Source organism: Argopecten irradians, chromosome 6, assembly GCF_041381155.1.
Source record: "Argopecten irradians isolate NY chromosome 6, Ai_NY, whole genome shotgun sequence".
Lineage (NCBI taxonomy): Eukaryota > Metazoa > Mollusca > Bivalvia > Pectinida > Pectinidae > Argopecten > Argopecten irradians.
In genome coordinates, this window is record NC_091139.1 from 7,767,305 (window position 1) to 7,794,945 (window position 27,641).

At 35.2% G+C, this 27,641-nt stretch overlaps 2 protein-coding genes across 6 annotated transcripts; one reads left to right on the top strand and one right to left on the bottom strand.

The window, feature by feature from the left end:
* Positions 1 to 1,633: 1,633 nt before the first annotated feature.
* On the top strand, positions 1,634 to 11,314 carry LOC138324865 (asparagine synthetase domain-containing protein 1-like). 2 transcript variants are annotated; one of them, XM_069270074.1, is made up of 14 exons: positions 1,634 to 1,694; positions 2,096 to 2,175; positions 2,585 to 2,788; positions 4,017 to 4,139; positions 4,820 to 4,939; positions 5,406 to 6,124; positions 6,652 to 6,729; positions 6,903 to 7,020; positions 7,595 to 7,629; positions 8,132 to 8,276; positions 8,950 to 9,017; positions 9,521 to 9,604; positions 10,191 to 10,281; positions 10,579 to 11,314. In XM_069270074.1, exons 2-14 carry the CDS (start codon positions 2,122 to 2,124, stop codon positions 10,762 to 10,764), a joined length of 2,025 nt encoding a protein of 674 aa, XP_069126175.1. In that variant the 5' UTR covers positions 1,634 to 1,694; positions 2,096 to 2,121; the 3' UTR covers positions 10,765 to 11,314. The 2 variants fall into 2 exon arrangements, with proteins under 2 accessions (XP_069126175.1, XP_069126176.1); XM_069270075.1 differs by having other exon boundaries at positions 1,684 to 1,803.
* On the bottom strand, positions 11,295 to 27,109 carry LOC138324866 (serine/threonine-protein kinase STK11-like). 4 transcript variants are annotated; one of them, XM_069270078.1, is made up of 10 exons: positions 26,678 to 27,109; positions 25,899 to 25,982; positions 23,639 to 23,728; positions 22,674 to 22,806; positions 21,373 to 21,509; positions 20,191 to 20,318; positions 19,530 to 19,587; positions 16,959 to 17,140; positions 11,745 to 16,444; positions 11,295 to 11,427 (listed from the first exon to the last, which is right to left on the bottom strand). In XM_069270078.1, the coding sequence occupies exons 1-9, from the start codon at positions 27,004 to 27,006 to the stop codon at positions 16,332 to 16,334; spliced, it is 1,254 nt and encodes a 417-aa protein (XP_069126179.1). In that variant the 5' UTR covers positions 27,007 to 27,109; the 3' UTR covers positions 11,295 to 11,427; positions 11,745 to 16,331. The 4 variants fall into 4 exon arrangements, with proteins under 4 accessions (XP_069126179.1, XP_069126178.1, XP_069126177.1 ...); XM_069270077.1 differs by having other exon boundaries at positions 11,295 to 11,390; positions 11,557 to 16,444; XM_069270076.1 differs by having other exon boundaries at positions 11,557 to 16,444.
* Positions 27,110 to 27,641: the final 532 nt, after the last annotated feature.

Sequence of the window (27,641 nt, forward strand, 5' to 3'; positions counted from 1 at the left end):
GTCACATGCTTATAACCCCATTCATTCCATTGGTCGGAATATACAATTGTATTATGGGTAACTAGTGATCACGTGATTGTGTGTTTACTCCCAAATATGGTGATAGTTTGCTTGCCATTTCTTCGGAAAAATTGGTTTATTTGAAAATATTTAGACTCCAAAATGGTATTAATATTGGATGCATATCATTTAGACTTGCACATATGTACTGTTTTATTATAAATAATAAACTAAAATGAGTTATAAAACTGACATTTTCGCGTTTTGTAAATAAATGATATAATGCGAATTGTCCAATTCAATAGGTCTAACCGTTTTATCTAGGATCAGCGATGATCGGCTACTCCCGGCTAAATTCGTAGAATTCTAAATCTATATTTATATATATAATTACCTGCTTTAGGTTTCATAACAGATACATTTAACACAGAGAACATAAGATCTTCGTCAAAAGGCCAAATTAGATATACTAAATACCAGGTCAGATAAATCACTATATTTGGAAGTAAACACATACTCATGTGATCACTAGTTACCCATAATACAATTCCATGTTTATTTCGGCCAATGGCATGAATGAAGTATAAGCACGTGACTTGTTTTACTACATGTTTGACTACAAAGAACGTGTGTTTTGTACCATGGTTTCATTTCCACCATTTGAAATTGCTATTAGAGGTTTCACAATTACTAAAATATTTTATATATCAATATTATGTGACTTCAAGAATCCTCATTAGCATCCGCTGTTTGTGTACAAGATCATTTTCATTGGCTATTTAATTTATGACAGTACAAGAATTTTAAGGCAAATCAAGAGAAGCGGTAGCGCCTTTTAATAATGATCTTGTTCGGACGAAATCGAACCATGTCATCTGGACCCATGTGAAAATTTATTCTCATTTAATTGGATCTCTTATTGAAAATTATTAAAATTTAGGCTAACTTTATGAAAATTTCAAGTTTGTCGCCAGTTTGTCAAGTTTGTCAAGTTTGTTGTCCGATCTTTGTGAAACAGAAATGTATGCCTCAAGCAGTTATGAAATGAAATTGGTTAATATATGTAGATGCTACATTATCGATCACAGTTATAGACTTATATATTTCTAACAGTTTAATCGTCAAAATATACAAGTACGTGTAATATAATTGACTTATCGGCAGACTGTATATATGTAGCCACGATCGCGCTCACACACGCACGTGTGCCTATTCAATGTCCCGGACAAATATCGGAATATACACAGAAAAAAACACTATATTACATATCACGTAATAATTAAAAAAAATATGTAATAACAATTATGTTAATGATGGTAGATCTAATCATAATTTAATGATACCAAAGTCTAGCTGTCGTTCATTACATTTTTTAAGAGAATTTGAAAACTATAGTGTTTAATGGTTATACAGACTTCAATGAAATGTTGTTGGTGACAATATTTATTTTACAAAAACGGTAAAATATGCAAAAATCATATTTCTATGCTATATAAAAGTATATATTTTTTTTTTACATATTTTCATATAGACTTCAAATGCTTAAAAAGTAATGATCTATGAACTGTCTCAAATCCCCGTGATCGAAAACAGGACGATATAGTCGATAAATAAATCAGCGTAGGTGATTTAGATGGATTCTAAATCAGTTGGGCATGCGCAGTGGTAACCGGAACGGCAACTATTTCCCACATGTAAGTTTATTTACATCATCTGAGATTAAAAGTTGATTTTAAGCCTAATTTAACAGCAATATCGTATTCTTATCGTCGACGGAACTCCAAATACAGTACAGAAGGCTTGGTAACTACTGTTAGGGTGAAGTTATCTTCAGATGTTGTAATAGCACGTAATAAGATAGTCGAACCACCTGTAAATCGTCGGTTCCCATTTCGTTTCATCGAATGCTGCTCAAAGCAAGAGAGTTTTTTTTTTTTTTTTAATTTTCGCATACTTCCATCAACACTTCAATCTCTGATTTTAACATCTCTGTTTTCGTTTCTGTTTACATGCCATGACATCATGTTTTATATTTTCAAAAATAAAATGATATGCATGCACTTTTAATCTGTGTTTATGATTTTTTTTTCAACAGAGAATACTCAGTAAAACTGTTGAACCATGTGTGGTATTTGTTGTGTATGCAGTGATACCCAAGAGCGTGAAGACTGGAAAGTGAGTGTCAATTTATTGCTATAAGCTAGAGAAGATTCCATAGAGTGAACCCGCGATGGTCCGGACACTGATAATCTAACTTAATAGACTCACAATCCCAACGGACATGCCAGCTAGGGAACTGATTTTAATAAGTGTTAAATGTCTTAGGTCAAATGGAAATCATTAAGTTGTACAGTGCCTATAAGAGATAGAAAATTAAGTTATATAACTTATACAAATCTCATTCAATGGTCTTGATAATATCCCTATCTTTTTGCCCATTCCAGGGAAAGAATCCCGTCCAACTAGATGAAAGGCGAGAACTTAACCAATACGCCACCTGATCACCTTGATGAAAATAGTTGTCTAATGCCTCAAGATCTTACAAACATTAGCAGACTTATTAAGTGTTTGTGATTTGTTCCAGGGCTTTATTGAGAAGAATTCTCGAGTGGGAAGAAGGGGTCCTGATTGTAGCAGCTCTCACCAAATAGATGTTGGCTGCCATGGAAAACAACTCTTCTTACAAGGTCACGTCCTTCACCTCAGAGGTCAGCTGACACCGCAGCCATTACAGGATCACCATGGCAACACACTGCTCTGGAACGGAGAAATATTTGGAGGGATTGAGGTAGATAGGATTAGTTATGATATTGGTACATTAAATTTTACTAAGATCAGTAAGATAATCTTTTACACATGATTGCTCTCAAAAACCAAATGAAGTGTCTGTTTGAAGAGTAAACATGTCAAAATACCCAGCAGATCAAGCATGTGATAGATTTCAGAAAAGAATTTTACTCACTGTATTATAGATTGGTTTTCAAGTCTTCCCCAGCCGATTGTGTTACTGAGAAACGGTCAGTGTACAAAGTGTCTTTTGTAGATGGACAGTCACATTACACAAGGAGAGAATTGTATACCGGTGATAGGTCCAGTCCCTCATCTTGATATGTTTAATTGGGTTCAACATGTGTAATATACAGAGGTGTTACATCAAATTCTAGTCACAAGAAACATAGGAAGACTTGTGACAATGAGCATGCTAGGATTTTAATTGTCTGAAATGATGATTGCAAATACATGTACTATCAGATGAGGTCCACTGAAAGTGCTGTAAAATATATAACATGAGCATAAAATAGAAGGCCCAACCAGAGTTCAAACTATGACCTTCAAAAATGTAAAGAATGCTTTACAATAGAACAACATGGTTACTTTCTCTAGATATCCCCATCTATCACTCACCTTTACTTTAGATAAATATTAGCTGCATATTGTGCTCAAAGACATTAGACCGATATAGTGTCTTCTTTAGAGCTACAATTGGTGCTTATCACTGCTAATGGAGCAAAGAAATGATTGTGCAAACCATTATTAAAACGTCTGTATGCATTTTATCTTACTTGTTCGATATCACTAACCCACTAGGCAATAAAGCTGAAACTGTATGAAATATCAAATTCACAGCGAGACATTATTTTTTTTTCACATATAAATATGATGGTCTTTTCGAAGGAAAACTATACGGCAAGTCTACAAATTATTAATTTGACGTCTTATGAGTGGTATAGTAGATATTAAGAATGGTCATTATGTTTCTTTTCGACAAAAATAATATATAAATGCATGTATTTGTTTAAAATAATCGGAAACCTACAACAAAGTATAGAAAACAGTGCCCTAGTGATTTTCTGAGGCAGTGCTCCACTGCGACATATAGGGACCATTTCATACCCGGCCAAAATGTATAGTAGGCCGGGTACATATATTCGTTCTAGATAAATATCAGTTTCAAAAATTTGATTTTATTATTTCATAAAAAAAACTTGATCTTATTATTGTGTACTCCCTATTAGGTAGGGGATAAAGAGAACGACACCCAGATATTGTTGAAGGAGCTGTCTGGTTCGTCTGACCCCGGTCACCTTCTGTCCACTCTGGCTAAAGTTCAAGGTCCATGGGCCTTCGTCTACTGGGAGGTCAGTATGGTCATCGATTACAGGTGATACATAAGACAAATTTTCTTCATTTCATACACCACCCATCCTGGGTACTCAAGGGGCTACTATTAATGATGTATACATATCCAGCCCTGGTATAGGTTATAGTAAAACTGAAGACTCCGTGTGCGACACAGATGAGACAGGTAGTTTGGTCCTTTGGTGTTCATCAAAAGAATCAAATTACAATACGCTGTATGGCTTTGAAGTTGAGTGTCGCTCTCTGTAATCTTCAAGGGAAATCTCGGAGAGTGTGATTGTTTTCTAGTGAAAGGTCTTCGGTTTCACTATGACATAGTCTAGGGGTGGATATAAAAGCAGTGATAGTAACCCCTGGAATATTGAGAATGGTCATAACACACAACAGTTAGTTTTTCTGATGTATTAATTTATTAACACATGTATTCCAATCATAAAATTAAAACTGTCCTAGTTTGCTAGTATGAATTATTTTATTATTTTATAAGTAATAATTGCAATAACCAATGCACCCCTACCTACAATGTATGGAGCAAAACTCAAGTCTGAACAAACTTAAGATATATTTTATGTTCACTGAACAGAATCCACAGATTTATGGAGCTATCACACCATCACAACCACTATCTATATATTCTGACATTGGTTTTGATTGATGTGTGACTTCAAATATTTTACAGGAAAAGACGAAACATTTGTGGTTTGGGCGGGACATGTTTGGGAGGCGGAGTCTCCTATGGCACCTCCCACAAAACAGGAAGGAACCGTTCATCCTGTCGTCCACAAAGGTTGGACCCCAGGTAAAAACAATATACAAGGGGACACAGCAATTCTGTAAAACATCCAATAAAATGGAATAGACTTGTGATAAACACTTTTAGATTGGGTTGATAAGTTCCAAACAGGTGGCAAGCAAAATTATTACCGAGCAGTAAAGCTTTCTGGGTTTCTTGTAAAATACTCCATTTAATTGATAATGATACAATAGTATACTGGTAAAACATTTGCAATGAGCCCTAGGAGTCTTGGGTCAAAAATAGATCACTGTGACCTACATATTGCCATTTGACCTATATAGGCAATATGTTTCTTAGTTTGAATGATCCCATAAACTTTATGTCTTTTGAATGGAGTTCAAACCTTAGTGTTGCTGAATGTGTTTTACAGTTTAAATGGTAATTTAAAGTACATTTGGTATGAATAGCTAATCTGATATCGTACCATACACTGTACTTTGTTTGTAATGTCCTTATTTTCCTATTTCAGGAATTTCGAGAAATTCCTTCTGTTGGAATTTACTGCTTACATTTCCCAGATGTTCCTGGTGAGGGCTGTGACCTCCAAATTCATCTTTATCAGCGAGAAGATAGTGTTTGGCCAGGGACACTGGACAAAGTGGACAATGGTCAGATTTTCAACGATAGATTATGGAATGGTTTATCAGATACATCTCCAGTAAAGTTTTCACTGGACACGGAATTAAAGTTTCCCTCAAGAATGCCAAAATTGAATAAGACATTGCCAAATATGGATAGTGACCTTAAAAAATTGGCAGATGACCTTGGAACTAAGCCTTCAGGATCAAAATCAGACCCAGTCAGCAGCAACCAGACAAATTTAGAGAAATTGATGAAAAGTGATGAAGTGATGAATAAACTAGCTGACCAGTTGATAGATGTCCTTGAACGAGCGGTCAAGAAGAGGATTTACAATCAACCATACCTCACTCTGGGGTCAGAGGTCAAAAGGTCACCATGTTCTCAATGCAAACCGCATCCAAATACTTCAAGGAAATCAGAAGATAATTCTGGGACCGGAAAAGGTCATATAACCGATGAGGAATCTGGAGGTGGAGAGGAGGAGATGGAGGAGAGTGATGATAATACGAGGACTAGTCCTTCTACAAGTAAACAAGATCATGCGAAAGTAGCCATTTTGTTTTCTGGAGGGATAGACTCTGCTGTGATTACAGCTCTGGCAGATAGGTATATTGTACATATCATAGTGCTTTGTTTAGGCAACAAATGTGTATTTAAGATGTGAGGTTGTTTATGTTCAATAGGATGTATTTCCCAGGTATTCATGTCAGGTAATCAATATTCCCTGAACTTCAAATCAACTGTCTTTAACAATATACATGTAACGGTTATACCATTTTGGAATTACATGTAGATGTTGTTTGTTGTAATTTCATGTTCTTTAATTATGGTGGAAAACCAAAAAAGTCAATTTATTTTATTTATATACATTGAGCTTATTTGATTAGGCATAGAATCTCATTTTACCATATACATATATTCAGCATTATGGTAGCTCATGATAAATGACATAACGACATTTACCGTATTTTCCAACTGAAAAATGGGCGTGCAGCTCATCTATTGGTGCTGCATAAACGTGAACAAAAACAGAAGAAATCGGATGAGAAAATTTGAAAAACTTTTATCAAACTAATAGAACTTGTACTCTTAATTTTATTGCAATATTTTACTAAAGGATAATGATGTTCCAGGTGCCTACCACAGAGTGAACCTATAGATTTAATAAACGTCGCTTTTGAACAACAAATAAAATCATCTGGTAAGAAAGGGTAAGTAAATTTCCAGAAAGTTTGACGATTTTATGTTGTCTGTATTTGTGTGTCTGTTTCAGTAAGGTAGCACTAAAAAGCTAGAACAAGAGTTCCATGGTGTCAAACACTTGATGATAACAATGTGTACACTATAAGTTATGGAGATTACCTTCCATGGTATAACTTTACAGAACAGGAAATCCTAGTGTTGCTGTGTACGACCAACAGAGATGGAATGTTCCAGACAGATTGACAGGATACAGCGCCCTCTCTGAACTCAACCCCGGGCGCAGGTGGAACTTTGTTCAGGTAAATCACTCTGATTGATAATATTGATTTGGTGAAAGTCAATTTTAGTGTGCATTACAGAAGGGTATTAGACTCACATAGGAATATATTTTTTATGATAATGAAATATCTTATCTGGCGGTTGGCACTTCATATTTTTGGTGGTTGCTGTATGAATACAGGCATTTGCTTAGTGGCGGTCACCAGACACTTCATGGCGGCTGCCAAATAAAATGTATTTGTTATCCTGAAAAATATGTTCCGATGTGAGCCAAATATGCTTCATAGTGTATTGTATGTATATATATGGATTTGTTACACTATTGCAATAATGAATACATAAACACCCATCCTTAGCCTAATAAAATGTAAAATGATTTAATAAGGTTGTAAGGTCATATGTAAGCAAAATGTTTTAAAATAAAAGAAAATGTGAAAATATGTTGCATTTGTAGAATCAGTTAAGGGAAAAGTTTATATAATCATTGCGAAAAGTGGAACAATCGGCTCATCAGGCCTGTAATTGTCAGGTTTTCTCTGCTAAGATACGTTGAACTTGTGCTCATAGTTTTGTTGAAACTTCAATGTGTTGCAGGTAAATGTGACGCTGCCAGAACTCCAACAAGTCAGGTAAGCTGTGTAAAATAAACCTTCTATTGAACGTGGCTTATGATGACTAGTCAGTTGTTGTGTCTAATATTCCACCATGGCCCTCTGGGTTATTAATTTGATTCCCAGGTGCTCGAGATCTCCTATTGGCTGTAGGTTGGTGGGTTTCACTAAGGGTAGTCAGTCTTTTGTCCACCACAAAAACTTGGTTCATCATAAATAACCATTGCTGAAAAAAACAAAATCTGTTTTACATATGAATGAATATTGTCTTAAGTGGTTGTGTAACTTTTGTAAGGGTGACCTTTATCGGCTCTCTCGGGGATGTAAAACAGTACTAGACTGAAACCCACAGAGGGGACTGCTATTAATCTCTTCTGGAATGTAGTAGGTGAATGAAATTTTGTAAGTTTTACTAAATGTTGAATATGGGGCTGAAGGTCAATATAAAGGTTTTTGTGGCCTCATACCTAATCACTAAAATGTTTGAATGATTATATTAAGTGTATTGTGTTCATTACAGGTCTAACCATGTACGCCACTTGGTGTATCCATTGGATACAGTGCTTGACGACAGCATAGGATGTGCTGTGTGGTTTGCTGCCAGAGGTCAAGGGGTCATAGGAAATGGGGCCCAACAGGGGGAACCCTATACCAGTGCGGCAAGGGTATATTGAGAATTTCTCAGATGTTAACTTATCTCCGTTGTACAACTTGTTAATTTTCAATGTGTGTAAATGATAGCAATACTATAACTTATTTTGTCCTTATATACCATAATTTGATAATACATTAAAGGCCCACTACCTTTCCGAAACGGCTTTTAATTTTTGAAATGGGAATGTAAAACAAGATCGATAACTTTGTAGAGTCGCAAAAATTATTAACTTACCGTTAATACTACATTTATCATCACCTTCTGAACGATTTGATTAAAATAAATAAAATGTTTATTTTCATAACGCGGGTCGTATTATGTTTCCCGCCGTCGTCCTAAATACCGGGCGGTAGTTGACTATCACTGCGTCAGACGGCAAAACAGCAAATTGACTCGCTACTGTTTTCATTTATTACGCAGGAAATCTTGCATACGTTTGGTGTCGTTACCTTATTTTAGGTCATCGGTACGCATTTTCTGATGTTATTAATGTTTTTTAAGAAACCTTTATATTTTGCTCCGGAAAGGTAATGGGCCTTTAACAGATGTAACACCTGATTTAGTTAAGAATTTGTGTTAAATTCTTTTGACCTGCAAAATTAACCAGCTATATGGTAACTGGTTTCTTGTATATAAATGTTAAGTCTACAAGAAAATTATTAGTACTATTTTACTCTCCATAGGTTATACTATGTGGTATGGGAGCTGATGAACAGCTGGCTGGCTACTCCAGGCACAGAGGCAGGTTTAGGTCCGTATACTGGAACAGCTTTTTAGTCAATCAGATGGTGGGCTATTCAAATTGTCTTTCGTCTGTGGTCCGTCGTCCCGTCATCCGTCCGTCGTCTGTTCATAAACAATGCTGGCATTGTTACCGCTATTTCTCAAGAAGTACTCATGGATATTTCTCAAATTTTACATGCAATGTTTCCTTGGAGTGTCATGCTGATTTTGAGACTGATCGTAAAAACAATATGGCTGCAAGGCAGCAATCTTGGATTTTGACAGTTAAAGTTTGTTTTTACTATTTCTCAGAAAGTACTCAAGGGATGGTCACTTCGCATCCTTAAATGTTCCTGGCCGTTGATAGGAGGGGGAGGGCATCCTTAAATGATTCTAGCTGTTGTTATGAGGGGAGGGGGATGGGGGCATGATTAAATGATCCTAGTTGTTCATAGGATGTTCAGCCTTACCTACCAACCAATTAAGAAATAACCTCTGTGCTAGGTGTCTATCGATGTGTTTGTATTACAGTGAGGAGGGATGGCAGGGACTGTTGGACGAGATAGAACTGGAGATCACTCGTATATCGGCCAGGAACCTTGGCCGAGATGACAGGTAAATCAGTCAGAGAAAATCTCTGAAATTGTTATTATTGTATTTATTTCTGTGTAAGAAACACTCAGATATTTGAGTATTTATGTCCACAAAGGTATATTTAATTACCATGAAATCATTCACCCCTGAAGACGCATTTGAATTCTTCTATTTGAAAATTGGAATAGTCCATTATAAATATTCAGGGGTGAATGAGTTGGCATTAATTTTCACATATTGAAGTAATTATTGTGTACAATACACAAAAAATCAAATGTGTAAGCTTTATTTGATCATTCATGTTTTACGCGAGAAGACAGACCATAAGTTCTTAATTTGCAAATAAAAACATTTAAATGAATCTGTCTAGGTGTCACGCTGCATTTTGCTTGACTGGGGCAAACTTTGCTAGGCAAGGGTATTCAGCACGATAATCACACTGAAATCGTACTGGATACTATTGGTTAGTGAAGTGGCACTGTGTCCATCCAATGCGTATCCTATATCTAGCTGTATAAACATGGATATATCATATACATCTGTATGTCTTTCCACTGACATGGAGAATATCATTAGGTCCAATATTTAAATATTTTCTCCATTTCAGGATCATCACAGATCACGGTAAAGAGTCTCGGTTTCCATTCTTGGATGAGGAGGTGGTGAACTTTCTCAGTAGTATCCCTATGCAATATAAAGTTAGTATCTCTTTGCGACAGATTGGTGACTCTATATTTACAATTGTCACATGAATATATATGACAGTTTAGCCATATCCTCATTCATACTTAGGTTTCATAGAGTTTCTAACATTTGGAATTTAGAAATTGGATTTGTCTTCTTGCATTTTTTCAGAAAGAACAAATTTAATTAATTTATCTGTAATTTTTTTATTTGCTTTTTTATTTATTTTAGCATTTAGAGTTCTGCCTTAAAGTTTATAAATACCCCTTAAATTAAAATGTATGTTCTTTATAAAAATTTTATATTTATAGGCAAATTTGGACTTACCTCGTGGTCTTGGCGAGAAGCTACTCCTAAGAATCTGCGCCACAAAACTAGGCCTATCATCGACCGCTGTGCTGCCTAAACGAGCCATTCAGTTTGGGTCCAGAATAGCCAAAATGGAGAACAATAAAGAAAAGGCATCGGATAAGTGTACACGTCTAGGTGATGGATGATAGGGGAAAAAATAGATTTGTACGCTGTTATCTGATGATCTAAATCAACAACGACAGCTAGCTTCTATTACAATAATTAACGGTTTGTGAGCTGTCCATTGAACTGCCAAGGTACAGCACAAGACTTTGCACTGTACATGTATGTGCTCCGACATTGAACATGTGCTTCTTCAAATACAGGACATGGCTAACTACAGCCTAGAGATCTTGTCATTTCATAGACATTTTGAAGTTTGAGAAATCGGCAAAATATGGAAGATTATGATTATGTTATATATCGCCAGCCAGTTGTTAGTTGTAGCCCATTTCTCCCGAAGACAAGTTTAAGATCATGAACAGATTATGTAAAGATTCTGTGACTCAACTTTTATCTGAGTGACATCTCAAAGATTATTACTGTATATTATCTTCATCAGAGAAATAGCTACCACAGCATATGTACACATGCATGCAAGTGTAAAAGGTAATGCAAAATCTTAATCCAAATATTTGTTCTCGAATTTGCTAAAAATAAAAAAAGAACAATAAGAATTTGTTCTATTAAAATTTATTTGGTTCCATTTTTTATAATTAAGTAGAGGTGTACTGAGGAAATGGAGTTTGATACCAGACGGACTGTCCAGCGCCTAGTACCACACTCGTACCAGACCAACTGTCCAGCGCCTCAGCGCCTAGTATCACACTGGTACCAGAGCAACTGCCCAGTGCCTAGTATCACACTGGTACCAGAGACGACTGTCCAGCACCCAGTACCACACTGGTACAAACTCACTGGTACCGACTGTCCAGCACCTAGTACCACACTGGTACCAGACCGACTGTCCAGCGCCTAGTACCACACTGGTACCAGACCGACTGTCCAGCACCAAGTACCACACTGGTACCAGATGACTGTCCAGCACCTAGTACCACACTGGTACCAGACCGACTGTCCAGCACCTAGTACGTACCACACTGGTACCAGACCAACTGTCCAGCACCTAGTACCACACTTATACCAGACCGACTGTCCAGCACCTAGTACCACACTGAACCATATTATTATTAGTGTATTCAAAATATCAAAGTCTCCATGTATTTCAGTACACACATTGTGGACATTGAGAGAGAGAAAAAAATACAGATAACTGCTATATATACTTGCGTTACCTGTAAATCAATTTGTTATGTTACCTACCTACGCTACAAATGTAATAATATATCTATACATCAATTTACACCAATAGGGAGCACCAGTCCTCCCTGTATACTTCTTGGTAATATACTGAGCATAAGTACAACGTATTTCTCCACCAGTTCTCATTATATACCTCCTGATGTAATAGTATATGACTTACACAGGCATCAACTCTTGGAAAGAAATCTGTCATTTTATAAATATTCATACTAACTGGAGATTTCTTATATAATAATTAGCAGACAAGTGGTTTAGTACTACAAGTACAGTCAAACCTGCCTTAGAGACCACCTCTGTATAAAAACCACCTGCTTATTAAGACTGCTTCTTAAGGCCTTAAATGATCATATATAACACAATTTGACCTGTTTATATAGACCACTTGGCTAGAGACCACCTGGCTATAGAGACCACTTTTCCTGTGCCCCTTTGGTGGTCTTTATAGACAGGTTTGACTGTACCTGTATTGTCTTATCTACATAGCTAACCTACCAATCTAGATTGGACAATATCTTTTTCCACTAGTTTACAAGTATTAATGCTGTAGAGTATTATCCAACAGGTTTTACTTCCGGTCTTGTAACATTCATTGAATAACAAACTTAGTAAACCAATTATTTTACAAAAAATTATTCTTGTAATTTCTCGATTGTGTCAGAACCACTTCTCCATGGTGATTTAATTTCACAATTTAAACTATATGCTCGAGACATTTTTCAGCGTATTCAATCATCACAATTTCAAATCGTCTATGAAATTTTTATCACGCACTAAATTACATTAAATTTTATTTTCATCTTTATGTTCCAAACATGGAACTGTCCAACCTTCAGCATTACTTATAAACACCTCCAAAATCATATTAGAACAGTCCAATTTAGATATGGGTCGGTCCACCATGTTCTGTTGGGGATAAACAGGTTGTGTGCACCAAAGGACACCAAACTACTCTAGGAATGCCATTTATTAAAAACAGTAACAAGAACAAAATCACAGTTTACCAACATCACAGTACCTTCTTCAATTTTCATCAACAATATTTGATTACACTATAGTGCAATATGACCAGAAAGTTGTTGTACGGCATATATAAGTACAACAGCTTCTCGGACTGTGCCATACCTGAAGAGTACAACACTACTAACCTACCTTACATATACAGTATACCATCCGTATTAAGTTTTACATGCCTGCTTTATCCACCAGAAGTCTAAATTCTCTATAAAACGTGCTATGAAAAGGTACTGTATATGACCTGCACATGTTCCAACTTAAAAATGTCCAGACTTGAGACAAATAATAGTACCGCAATAACTAACTATGATTATGACAAAGGTGAACGTATTAAATACATAAAAAGTACCACTTCTTCAATTTTTGTACAAAATAAATGCAGTTGGTCTAGATAAAATTAGAGTTTTTGTAGATCTATTAGTATCAGATAATGAGAAATGTCAGTTGTGCTAGCTTAGTCCAGTGTATACAACATAGGAACTGAACCAATTTTCAACAAACTTAATTATGTATATACATTGCAATTGTATATAATAATTCTACTAGAGAAATATTGATTTTGATTCAACAACAACTAATGAAATACAAAAGAGGTGCTAACTGAAAAAAAATCCAATAACATTAAGTCTGTAAAAATATTTCAAATGAACAGCTAAAGTAAGTACCCGATAATTTAAAATCAGTTAAAAGAGTAGATATATGCTTAACTTATGTAATCAATTTGATCATTCGCACATACAACAGCTTTCTGAGAATGGATCGGAAGGAAGTCTACTTAACCAAAAAATCAAGCCTTGCGCTCAGTATCTATAAGTGTGATTTTTTTTTTAAATACTTTGAGCTTTTGTAGAGAACATGTTTTAAATGCTTATCACTTTCTTCAGATTCTTTCCCTCTAAAGTCTTTGGGAATATAAAGAATTTTGAAAAAAAAAGATAACTTTCAGTATGAAGAAATTTCCCTTAGACTATCTTTATCTATCAAAGTTGGTTACTTAATTACCAATATGTACTATTCTAAAATCATGTCAAATCATCAAAATTCAAGCCAGTTATGAACCATTAAAATGTTGTTTGTTCATATTTCAAGCCAGAATTTTTTTTTCTGAAATGGGAGTATTTACCGGCCATAGCAGCGAAGAAAAATGAGCAAATAGAGAGGAAATTTATTTGATATCAAATGATTGTCTTAAATGGCAACATCAAGTTTTACTGAAATCTATATACAAGGATATACCACAGTGTCCTATAACTGTACACAAAATTATGAAATTAATCATTATAGATTTAAAGTTCTTGCATGCTTTCTATCCTTATTTAACTCCTTCACCCCTGAAGACACATTTGGACTCTTCTAAATCAAAGACCAGACCAGTCCATAATGTAATTTTAGGAGTGATCAAGAACAAATCTCTTGAAATCTTTGTTGTGACATAGTTAGCTGTTCTTAACGGGAATCAATAACTACTTTGTGCATGTTCTTTGGTCACATAATAAATAAAGCTAAATTTTAAAGATGAATCTACAAGTAGGTAAGTCTATAGGTTTTCTAAAATTATGTTAAGGACTTCCAATTAATTGACCTGAGACAATTAAATCAAAATACATGTACATCACTTCCTGATTTGTTTGGTCCAGTTTGTCTTTGTGTGTTTGGGGGAGACAGAGCCACACACATTTACAAACGGGTAGTTGCTGTTGTCTATTTAACTCGGACAGGCGACATTGTAAAAAAGAGCAATGAACCGGGCAAGTCAAGGTTACGGGGACAAGTGGGTCATCACAGATTTGAAAATGCTACCTAATAGTCCAGTGCACTTTGGGTAAAAATATATAGATATAATCAACTGCATCAATGAGTATTCTCACTAACGAGGTAAATTCACAAAAAAATCTGCCGTAGTTTGTCGTTCAATGGATTAATATGTTTCGTGTATCATATATACTCCTGTGTGCCTTCCATTATTACAGATATACAACCATCCTCTTAACTATGACAACAAACATGAGTTTCCATAACAACGTCAAAAGTTCCAGTCAGGAAATTATAACATATGGATTTGTCAGTAGAATGGAATGTGTATTTTACACTTACACCATCATCAGGAGATTCTCCTTATACAAGTAAACGGCCATTAATTTCAGGAACACAATATGATTTTAAATATTATACTACTAGAACCTAATGGGTTGTTGTAGTATAATGGATTGCTCAGAGGTTTCAAACACATTTTTATCTGACATACGCTTAGAAATGATTGAGACATTCTATACATTTGGTCTTACGGCCATGTCTATGTAGAGAAAACAATGTAGATATACCTAGTAGTCCTCTTGGATCAATACTGCTTTCAAAATTGTTTTTTTTTACAAGATTTACACACTAAATACCTTCAGACATAAGATCATCAACAATGGTCTGAAGTCAAAAATATTTTGAAGTTCTTCAAAACACTTGATGGTGAAATTAACCTTTTTTTTAACTTAAATTTAACTGTTCCCAAAACTTGATGCCAAATTTTAAAATAGTAGAATAAATTTGGCTTTAAAATTAAACAAATTATTCAAAAATGTTACAATATACAACACTAATTTCATCAACGAAAAGCAGACACCAAATCTTTACTGAATGATAGGTATTTTCATCTCATATTCTACAAAGCCAAGGGCATTGGATACAAGGAAAGCTGCTAATAATTTTTATCATGACAGATTACTGTAAACCAAATTTCTTTCATGCAGGATTTACTTTTGTGAATTTGGCAATCCAAGCAAATTTGTGAAAGTTCATCACCGCAATTTAGCATTTACATCATACATTGGAATTTCCAGACAATTTTCAAATCTGTGAATTTTTATCTTCGCGAACTTATTTTAAAAATCGCAAAATTAAGTAGTCGCAAAAGAAAGTTGGTTTACAGGATAGTAACTGAAAACATAAGCTACTTAACCAGGCCTAAATACCAGGTGATACAGAAGGAAACTTATACTCAACAGTTTTAAGTTACCCTGGAATTTGTTGGTTTCACCCTGATGCAGACAAGCTGTCCCTTTAACATATTTTTTATATTAAACAAGGTACAGGATTTTTACACAAGATACCGCTTTTTTTAAGTAAAATATCATTGTGACCATCAATTTTCAAATCTTGCTGCTCATTCTTAATATATCTCAATTAAAACTATTTCACACTCTCTCACACTCTTATTACACCATATACAGATCCACTCTAGCATATCTCAGATGCACTATAAAGAACAGACATTCTCATATATAGCTTCCTATCAACCAAACCATTCAGTCTTATCTGACCAATCACAAGGAAGTTTACACAATTTTTCCACCAATCACAAAGAACCTTACATCCACCCATGTACTCAAGACTGTTTACAGGAGGCCAATAGCCCTGACTTTGCTCTCTTCTTTTTGTGTTTATGCTCTGGAATGGAGTTCTCTTTCCCTACTGTTTGGGCATTGTTGTTTGCCGTGTCTGAAAAAGAAAACCCATCTCTTATATTACTAGCCTCAAACAGCAGTAACCAATGCTTCTTCTGACAACTGTCCTTTATACACAAAATTAAAATACTGTCTGGAGAAATGTAACAGTTATCTGCCCTTGAGGGTTGATTCATTCGGAACTCTTCAGAATGTAAAATAAGAGCGTTATTTTAAAACTTCAGGACTACTTTTATAAACAACATGGCACTACCCCTAAAAAACTATCAGTTCATCAATGCTGCACGTTGTGTATCTCAAAGAATAAAAGGCTATGCTCCCTTTCCCAAAATAAGGCTATCATAGTGCAGAATTCTGCTTCTAACACATGTAACCAATACTATTTGTAAAAAAAAATATCTGATGCAGAGGGTTATCTCCATGACAACCATCTTCAAGTATTTTACCAGGTTATTGTATTTTTACAAAGAAACAGTATTTTTGTAAGTAACTAAGTTAATGAGGATTGACTGTACATGTATGATCAAGAAACAGTGATGTTTTCTTACTTGAACAAGGATCAGTCTCGGAGAATATCTGTGAGTCATCATATTCTTCGTCGTCGCTCGGCGTGCCACAATGTAAGTCCTCTAGATACGGTACTACACTCATACTCCTATAGACGTCGCCCTCCTCCTTGGATGGGAACGGAACATAGTCCTGTGTTCTTGTATGCTTCTTACACACCCAACTGTAACAGAACACATTCAATCATTAATGGGAACGGGACATAGTCCTGTGTTCTTTTATGCTTCTTACACACCCAACTGTAACAGAACACATTCAATCATTAATGGGAACGGGACATAGTCCTGTGTTCTGGTATGCTTCTTACACACCCAACTGTAACAGAACACATTCAATCATTAATGGGAACGGAACATAGTCCTGTGTTCTTGTATGCTTCTTACACACCCAACTGCATACATGCCATATTTTTCTAGGGGTGGTGAGGGAGATTGATAACCATTTTGAGGGATTTTGGTCTGAAAAGAGGGAGGTATACGCGTGACATATATGAATAAATTAAATATCTGCTTTTTTATGATGAAATTCTGCATTCATATTGAATTTTACTGAAATAAAGGAATGTGTGGTTTTGCAAAAGTAGTCACATCCCTATATACACCCAGTTCTGGAGCAGTTTTATTGTTCGAAATATTAGACTGGGCTTTTTAATAATCTTTCACAATAACGGATAATTAACTTAGATAAAGTTCTTACATTCACAAGCACTAAATTAAAAAAAAAAACAGAATTGTTACAGTAGTATTCAAAATGTAATTTAATCTGAGAGAGAAAAAAAAGTAAATTTCTTTTTAATTTTATTCATTTAAATTCAGTTACTACTGATAATTTTTTATAATTAATATATATATTTTTTTTTTAAATAAATTCACACAGAAATTCTAAAAAAATAATACTTTTTCCATTTTTAAAAACGTGCTTATTAGGAAATCCGGAAATTCTATAAAATCCGGATCATCTATTACAATTACCCAAAATGGCGGCCATTACGATTGCAAAGTTTGTGACATCCATCAAATACAGATAGGCCTATTTAACATTAAAAACGTGAGTAAATCATTCACAGTTGTAAGCAGTATTTGTTTTGTTGTAATGCTCACTAGCTGTAGTCATAAAATTTATTGAAAGGCCAGCTGATTGTTTTCTAGGCAGCCGATCGGCTGCTTGACTTCAGTTTACGTAATACACAGACGTGAGTGAAAGTGACACCACAAGCCAAGGTGGAAATAGCCCAAGGCTGCTAATTAGGGCCACTTGGGTGTTGGTCAGGGGGTCAGGGAGTGGTTACTCTCGTGCTAAAATTAACCTAGCATGTACACAAATGTGGCAACGAAAATAAAACGGAGGGGTTTATAGAAATCGGGAATTTAGACTCTCCTGCCGGGAGACAATAAAAGGCTTTAAAATACGGGAGGTTTTGTCTCACGCCGGGAGGTATGGCATGTATGCAACTGTAACAGAACACATTCAATCATTAAGTCATAAGTCAACCTCTTACATTAGTCCAATTCAGATTGATGTTGAGCAAGATCTGGACTTATAATTTAATTTCATATGTTACACTCATTTCTTTTGGTTAGATCTTTGAGGTTATTTTCCCATAGACCGAAAGAAATGTACGTCACATATTATGATGTCATACATACAGAATGTTTTCGCAGGAAATTTAAAAAGCAACAGTCATAGGCCAACCTGAATTACTGGATAAGATATCAATGCGCCACAACTCAATTTGCTTTATTGTAAAAGTAAGTAAAATCAATGAAATGTATGGCTACTTAGTATTTGATTGATTTATAAGAATTAAATAATAAGAATTATTCTAAGTATCTTTTGGGTTTATTAAGTCATATACAAAACATCGACAGACATCCTTTTTCATAGATGCATCTATGAAGAATGTCCTTCCATTTTTTGTCTATGACTTCATAAACACAAAAAAATATAATTGAGCATATTGCTTGAATTTCTCATATGTGTTATAAATAATTAGAACTTTTATGCTGTTCAAAGTTGGCAAAAACAACAAGGGGTCCCAAAAAGATCTTGATGACAACCATTAAATGTTCTTTTTAGCCATGCTCTCAGTTTAATGTTGGATCTTGACATGTATCTTAAATTTGTTCCTGGTTACATAAAATAAAATTTTGTTTGACAAAAGGTTTTATGAAATCTAATTTTCTAAAACTTGTTACAAAAAAATCTGATGAAATGACCACTAATTTATATCCGACTTACAACATGTATTTTTTGTGTGTGGATGTTTCCACTACATCAGCTTTCAAACTGGTGTGGTGATTTTTGTGCTATTGCTCTCTGGTCTACTTATTTGAATATCAAAATTTTTCAAATTGTTTAGTATGTTCAGGAGCTTCTGATGAACTGTAAGGTTCAAAGAAATAAAAGAATTGAGAAATTCAGGAGTGGATATAATGAAATCAAAATAAGTCAAAATGTTTATGCTGGAAATACTCCCACTGTTACAGAATACACAATTAACAGATATAGAAACAGATACACATGTGTGTGAGTTGTGTATTATCTTTACTTACTCATGCCTTTTGATCTGCTGTACACCTAATCTCTTCTCTGGTTCGACTTGTAACATACCTGTTAAAAAACACAGAACTTAAACATCTTACAATTATCACAGAGACATTCACCATTATTAACAAAAAATTTAAAGTATACTATTCAAAAAAGTTTCACTTATTCATAAAAATATACTCAAAAACAGATTTTTGTTTAGGATTCTTCTATCTTTGGAAATTTTTATAGATTTTTTTTTCCAGTTTTGTAAAAATATTTCTATACTAGTAGCCTATTGTACTGATTCCTCTATATCTTTTTCTTTTCACAGATTTACTGGCAGATGGCCAATTTTCACCATTGTACCTTTTCTCGACATTGCATGTGTATTTGTATGGTTACACACAAATTTTCATAAATGAAGTAACATTCTGGTAGAAGACGCTACTATGCAGGTTTCCACAAAACATTACTTGAAAATTTGTGTGTCCTGACCTTATATAAATGCAACTGCAATGGCAGAAATTGATACTTGATTAGAATTGGTCTCTGACCAGTGATCTTAGTGGAGTTTCTTTAGCTATTTAGTATTTGAAATTTTATACAAATGTTCCTACGATTAAAGTTGTATACATGGGAATAAAGGTATTCTACTCTTGCTATAACTGACAGTTGTATACAAACCTGTTAAAAGACCTGACAGCAGTGGATCTAATGTGTCTGGAATGGTATATACCCCCTTCCCAATATTTACAAATAATCTATAAATATTGTCGCCCTCAAACGGATAAAGACCAGTAGCCATGTTGTATCTGAAATGAGAAAGGAATTTCTTAGTGAATTTATGAATTTAATGCCAAAATTACAACATACAATATAGTGTTACAAATTATCTGTGTGGCAGCTCAAGGTATTCTTTAAGAGCTCTTAACAATGAGGAAACTTTTAAGCCAATGTACAAATACTATAAATATAAGGATTTATTCCTTAATAATGCTGCAACATTAAATACAAGTAGCATCATCCTACAAACGTAATACCGTATTTGACCCAAGAAACATTCCCCTATGGGCACCCTCCCCTTTTTAGGGCTCAATTTCACTTACAGGTACTTGAATTAAATTCAGACAGAAAATATGAAATATGAAATGTGTTTTCTTATTGATATCTTTTGCCAAATGATTTATGGCTAACTTTGTGCAATCATTTATGAAATGTTAATCCGAATTTGGTTCCATAAAGGGCCCCTTATTTGTTTCAATGTTTTCAGCACCCTGTGCGCTTTTATATTGGGTCGAATACGGTAGTTCTAAAATAGTCCTGAATTACCTTCCCGCATGACCAAAACCGAAATCCCATCCCCCATCAAATTCTAAAACCTTGTCAACAAAGAGAATAATAGCTACATGTAAATTTATGTCCCACTCAGAAACCCACAATTAAACTTATTTGAACTGAGAACTTTGGTTCAAGTGCCTACAGCACAGAAAATCTGAAAAGCTAAAATCTAATACCAAGGGAATCAATCCAATTAAAATTAGACATGCAATTCTGCTCCACTACGGTGCTCTACGTTATACTCCAATACAAGATCTAACAGCTCCACGTTCGGGTCACCTCAACATGACCCCTATGGGTAGCCAATCAGCATGTCACCTATGAAATCTTTGGTGTGGTTGCATTGGTTATCTTGGAAGCATATACAGCTGATAGCATGTCCTGATCAGGTGTTCCGATTCTAGGCTAGGGGTCATGCTGAGGTAACCCCAAATGGGGATTTATTGGATCTAATCTAGGCCTGATTTAATTAGATCCCAAGGGAATTAAAACCATACAAGCTACATGATTAAGGTTAAATGAACCTACAAGGTAACACCACTAGCCCAAACATCCACTTTGAAGCCGATAAATGTCTCCAAACCATTCGCTATCTCAGGGGGCTGGAACGCTGGAGATCCTTGGCTGGTCCGACACGTATCATCTACCGCAAACATGTCTAGTTTCTGAAAAGTATTTTGTAAATTACGTTACCATGTAACATGTAAAATTTTGTGCTACATTCAGTTAAAGATTCTGATATGTTTCAAACAAGAGATCCCAGAGATCCCAGAGGGATCTTGGCGCCCACCAAAATGAATGATCTATATCTGACAAAGGAAAGATGGATCTTTTCTCTACTTTTTAAACTTTTTCAAACATACTATGGTACATATAAATTTTGAGACAGATTGCTTCAGTACCTTTTGAGAAATAGCGGTAACAAACTTCAACTGTCAAAATCCAAGATGACTTGGCGGCCATCTTGTTGATCAATCGGTCCCAAATCACAATATGCACAACTAGGGCCCTAGGGGAACCTACATGTGAAATTTGAGAAAGATCCATTCAATACTTTTTGAGAAATAGCAATAACAAACTTTGAATATAAAAATCCAAGATGGCTGCCCGGCAGCAAACTTGTTGACCGATCGGACCCAAATCACAATATGCACAACTAGCGCCTTAGGGGAACCTACATATGCATTTTGAGACAGATCTCTTCAGTACTATCTGAGAAATAGCCCTAACAAACTTTAACTATCAAAATCCAAGATGGCTGCCTGTCGGCCATCTTATTCACCGAATGGTCCAAAAATGCAATATGCACAACAAGGGCCCTAGGGGAACCTACATATTAAATTTGAGAAAGATCCCTTCACCACTTTTTGAGAAATAGGGATATCAAACCTTAACTATCAAAATCCAAGATGGCCGCCTGGCGGCCATCTTGTTTTTCCTATCAGCCTCAAAATCTGTATGGCACAAATAGGGACCAAGGGTAACCTCCATGTGAGGTTAAGAAATAGTGACAACAAGCATTGTTTACGGATGGACGACGGACCACGCACGCAGGGCGATTTGAATAGCCCACCATCTGATGATGGTGGGCTAAAAACTAAATCATTCCATCAGTTATATTTAAACTATCACAAAATGTGATAAACAGTTGGAGTGGATAAATGTAGAATTGCTGACAAAAAGACCTTTCATTTTCAGAATCACCGAGTTCTCTTTCTTGACTTACTGCTTGTCAACTGAGTATGCTAGTTGCTAACAGAAATGTATAAAGATTCATATAAAGTGTTTTAAAGCATGTTTGTGAAAAAGTCATGATCTTATGATCCTACCTCTGCTACACCTAAATCTGTAATCCTCAGCGTTTCGTCTGTGGTCAAAAGCAAGTTACTGGGTTTGATGTCTTTGTGAACAATACCCTGTCCATGCAAATATTCTAGACCATCAATCAGCTGAGAAAAATAGCTGTGGAAAAACAAAGGAATGTAATACATTATACAATGACGCAACAGGTCATGACCAGTAACATATATCTGACATATTTGAAAATATTTCTCATTTTCTGAAGCCTGAAATTTTTCAGATTTACACCAACTACAATAGATATGTATAACATGATTCATAGAGCACATATATTGGTCATTGTTTATACCGATACTTTAAAGAGACAATTCACTCAGGCTAATTCTTTTACATAACCATGAAGCAAAATATAGCATAAATGTATTTTTCTACATTTATTATGAAACATATAACGTAAAACATAGACAAATTCAATTCCATGACATTGTTAAGTATTTTAATTAATATCATTGAAATATCAAATCGTTGATCAATAAGAGCAGGTACAATATGGACGCTGTACCAATACCCGAGCCAAAGTCACGCACATTAAGTCACGGACAGCGAGCGAGTATGAACATTTCACACACATGTCGCCACCGTGGACATTTCAGGCATATCACAGTAAAACCGACTGATCTAATTTCCAAAAGAACTGATTTTTCCGATATATGTACAAATTTTAATGTTCTCTTAGACTGAATTGTCTCTTTATGGTTTTATATATATAAACCATGGACTGCTTATTACAATAACAGTTAATTAATAAAACATTAAATTATTCTATATAAATTTACATTCAACATTCTGGCAATTCTATTGAAAACTTTAAAGAAAAGATTGATCTTTTATATTTTTGTATTGCTACTATCAGCATACATTTTTTGTATATTATCAATTGTAACAACATGTATATTGACAATAAAATGTACAATATATATTCAGTTACACTTACTTGTGTGCCTGACAGATAGGGAATTTCTTGTCTTTGGTACTCTCTAGTAGTTCCTGAAGTTCACACACACAATACTCCATAATAAGGTACCTAGGTGGTGGTCAAGGTCAATCTTATTTAGTTTGCATGAACAATTCTTATATGTACTATATCAAATCCGCTGGGCAATTCGCCAATTAAATTTGTAAATCGCCATGGCCACCATTTTAGGCGCCACTTGGAGCCCTGGTTCGCATCAAATTACATAAATGTAGTAATTACATAACAAATAAATTAGTTATCGAACGGGTAACCGAATAACCAGTTCGCGGTTCGGTTTGAGCTTGTATCCGGTTAGCACTTAGCTATCCGATAACCGCCATATTCATTTCATATGGCAAAAATACTCCTCAAAGTAATTAAAATCCTGTACTAACAACCGTCTTCACCTATATAGTATAAGTATATATGCTATCAGAAGCGCAATTTTGTAATAGAATTAAAAGTGTTACCACAACAGTGTTTTTATCGGAAACTGGGTCGTCACTTAAATGCTTAGGTTTCACTTGGCTTCTATGCAAACGTTCCATTGAGTGTGATGTGATCAAGTGCCTTGTGCAAAAGAAACCATATACAGGATGTCTACACCGATTTCCATTCACCGTCATGGTTTTATTAAAAACAAACAAAATAAATCAATTCAAAGCAATACAGTATATCTTGTCTAAACCGGATGTGAACGGGACCAGTCAATTTGTTCGGTTTAAACAGGTGTCCGGTTTATAGAGGATAGAACCTTATCAATATATACAATATATATGTTCACATGGAAATCATCAGAAGAAATGTTTCTATTACAGCACAAACATTTATTCTCACATATGTACATGGTAGAACACAGAATTCCATCCTACGTTTTCTTGGTTTCTGAGGTGTACATATACAATCCATTTCTCTCTGTGTGCTACATTCAAATGAACTCTCAGAAGTTATGTATATGTTTTATTGTTAGAATTGACCGTGAAAAGTATTCACAAATACAATGTACATGTATCAAAACCGTCGAATGAAAAGTGAAAAGTTTTCACTATCCAGGGCTCGAATTTTACATTTTTTGTCACTAGCTAAAAATAGCAAGTGCTCTTAATTTTTACTTGCTAAAATATATTTTTACTTATAATTAATATCCGTATTCAAATTACAGTTATGTTATATATAAAATCCTTTATTTTTGCATGATGATGTGAGGTGTATAATTATAAGTACATAATGTAACAACATTATTGTAAGAACTGGGTCCCCATATTTTCCATTAAAACAATTTTTCACAATCATTATGTCATTTTTACAGTTGTCCCTGATAAAAACCACTTGCAAAAATAAGCAAGTGGATATTTTTTCCACTTGCTTTTCTGGTATATCTTCTTGCAAAAAGCAAGTAAAACAGCCTGAAATTCGAGCCCTGCTATCTCGCCCTTAGTATACCGGTACAGGTAAATCCCCTTAGGTGCCTCATGATCAGTCACATGTTGTGAAAACATTGTTGCCAGTTTGCCCAAGTTAATTTTACAAAGAAAGGTATAGTAACATTTCCTAGACAGTTCGGGTTTCAGAGTATACAGGTTCTGGATTATGCAGGTTTTGGGTACTATAGTTTATTAAGAAATTTGCTAGGCCAAACAAATTAAACGGTATAGACAAGTTTCCGGTTTATACAGGGTTCGGTTTAGACAAGTTATACTGTAATTCCTTGTGTCAAATGCAGGGATTTCATTATCTTTAAGGAGAGGCGGTACAATTGCAATTTCAGGGGGTACTTTTCTATACCATCTGTATGCTATCTAATGTAATTTAGCCCAAATCATGCGGTACCACAGCCAGGTTCAACCAGCAAAAAGTACCAGGTACCGCCTGATATTGAAACCCCTGCAAATGATTGTTTCCTGAAAGATGTGAGCAATTGTTTTGGAATCCAGACAAAGTATGACAAATTTATGAGATCGATGCACGACTGTAACGTTACTTAAACAGCGACAGCTATCTGGTTACGGTTTGGTTAATCTGATCTGGTTAACCGGTCGGTATTTTCACTAACCGATCCAGCATTAAAATAAATAGGAATGGAGGTAATATTTCTTGCCCTTATTTCTTCTAATAACTTCCAATTCTGTAACCCTTGCGTGCTGATCACCCTTGATCACCTGCTGATCATTTATTTGGTCTCAACACCATGTCCCCTTGCTATATTTCTATGGTATTGTTGATATTGTTAAAAGGATACATTTTCTGTTTCTCTTCATTCACATGAACATCAAGAAGTTTGATAACATGACGATGATGAAGTCTCTTTAGAAACTGTATTTCTCTGAAACAAACAATAAAATAGGCATGTCAAAACAGATAACCTGTTAAAGTTTATATCAAAATTAGCATTCTGTGGAACATTATAAAAGGCCTTTAGTCCACTCCTGAGAAAACTTATTAAAAATGTGGTGATCATGGCCGACAATAACTGAATTACTGGCAGACTCTCCAATTCCTGCATAGTGTCCAATCTCATCATCATAAGGTGTCTTTGTATGGTACTTGGCAAGAATTGGTCACTTACCAATAAAATAACATAATATTTGCCATCCAGACTAACTGGACTAAACCAAATATAATTTGACAAACAGCGATGAATTGAACTAATACAGGAAATTGGACAACTGAGACCATTATATTGTAGGTCCCACATGCACATTTGTAAATATACAGTAATAGAAAATGAAAATGATAGTGGCTTGTTTGCAGTGTTAGTTCTAATGTTGTAGGAGTACTGTAGGGGAGATGCAGTTAGACCAGGGCTTGAACCTGGGACCTCTGATTCTGAACATTGATTAGCCGGATATAGCTACCGTTGCAATGTTGATTAACCTGATCCAGAACTGTTACACTTGACTTCAGTCCCTTCTTCACCCAAAATCATTAGTGTACTTATTCGACATAATCATGAATTTATTCTTATTCGACATAATCATGAATTTATTAAACCGGCTACTGCATTCATAAATTGCACACCTTTGAACATTCTGTTCTCCGTTTGGAATCTTTCTCAATTTTCTCTTTTTTAAGATTTTGACAGCTCTTCGACATAACGTCTCCGTGTCAATTGCTTCTTTAACTTTTCCGTAAGATCCTTCACCTAGCACATCTCCTACCAGATATTTCCCTATAAGTTTAGCTTTCCGCCGACGAGGCTGATATACGATTTCGTTGGAGTCAACCCGATGGATAATAAATGGCACTTCATCTGGATCTTCCATGGACAGGAAAGGATCCATGCGGACATGGGGGAAATCATCCTCAACAAGCGTCATCGCTTGTGGCACCATGTCTTCATCTGCCATAATTGCTGGAAATAGGCGAAACTATCCACCGAAAAACTCATTACAACGTTTTTAATTTGACTCGAAGGACTGCCGACTCCATATTGTTTTGTCAAATGGAGGCTACTTCCAGTCACGTGATTGACCGATTTTATCAACAAGGGGAGACCATTCTTGTAATTCAGTCAGGCCTAAAGGGCCTGTCACTGACTCAACTGAGCACCTGATAGTTTACTACATTTACATGACACTAAAATATGTACATTATTAAAAAAATAAAGCTAGAGTAAAGAACTTGCTTTTTTTCCAGTTCTTTTTTGTAGTAATACGATTTTTTACGAATCAACTCTATTTTTCAGAAGATCTTCAAGCACCTGTGCATCATGTAATGTGTAATATTTCACAGGACACTTTAACTTATAAACTGGACCAATCATCTGAATCTGTGTGCTAACAATGGATCGATGTGACGTATCACATCTGGCTAGCCAAATAAGATTTTTAAATATGTATAAATTGAAACAGATTCAGTTGTAATATTTTGCAAATAAAACATAATATAGGAAAATAGCAGGTTACCAGGAGAGAAATCATATGCTTGGATTTAGGTGTATTGTCTCACTTCGTTTCCGGAACAGAACGATCTATAGCAGAGA

Bases quoted from the DNA above. Each gene is read 5' to 3' on its own strand.
- LOC138324865 (XM_069270074.1), top strand. From the start codon at position 2,122: ATGTGTGGTATTTGTTGTGTATGCAGTGATACCCAAGAGCGTGAAGAC. The intron at 7,630-8,131 runs GTAAGCTGTGTA...TGTTCATTACAG, and splicing joins CCAGAACTCCAACAAGTCAG to GTCTAACCATGTACGCCACT. The intron at 10,282-10,578 runs GTTAGTATCTCT...TTATATTTATAG, and splicing joins GTATCCCTATGCAATATAAA to GCAAATTTGGACTTACCTCG.
- LOC138324866 (XM_069270078.1), bottom strand. From the start codon at position 27,006: ATGGCAGATGAAGACATGGTGCCACAAGCGATGACGCTTGTTGAGGAT. The intron at 23,729-25,898 runs GTATCCTTTTAA...ACCACCACCTAG, and splicing joins AATGAAGAGAAACAGAAAAT to GTACCTTATTATGGAGTATT. The intron at 20,319-21,372 runs GTAGGTTCATTT...TTCTCATTTCAG, and splicing joins TGGGCTAGTGGTGTTACCTT to ATACAACATGGCTACTGGTC.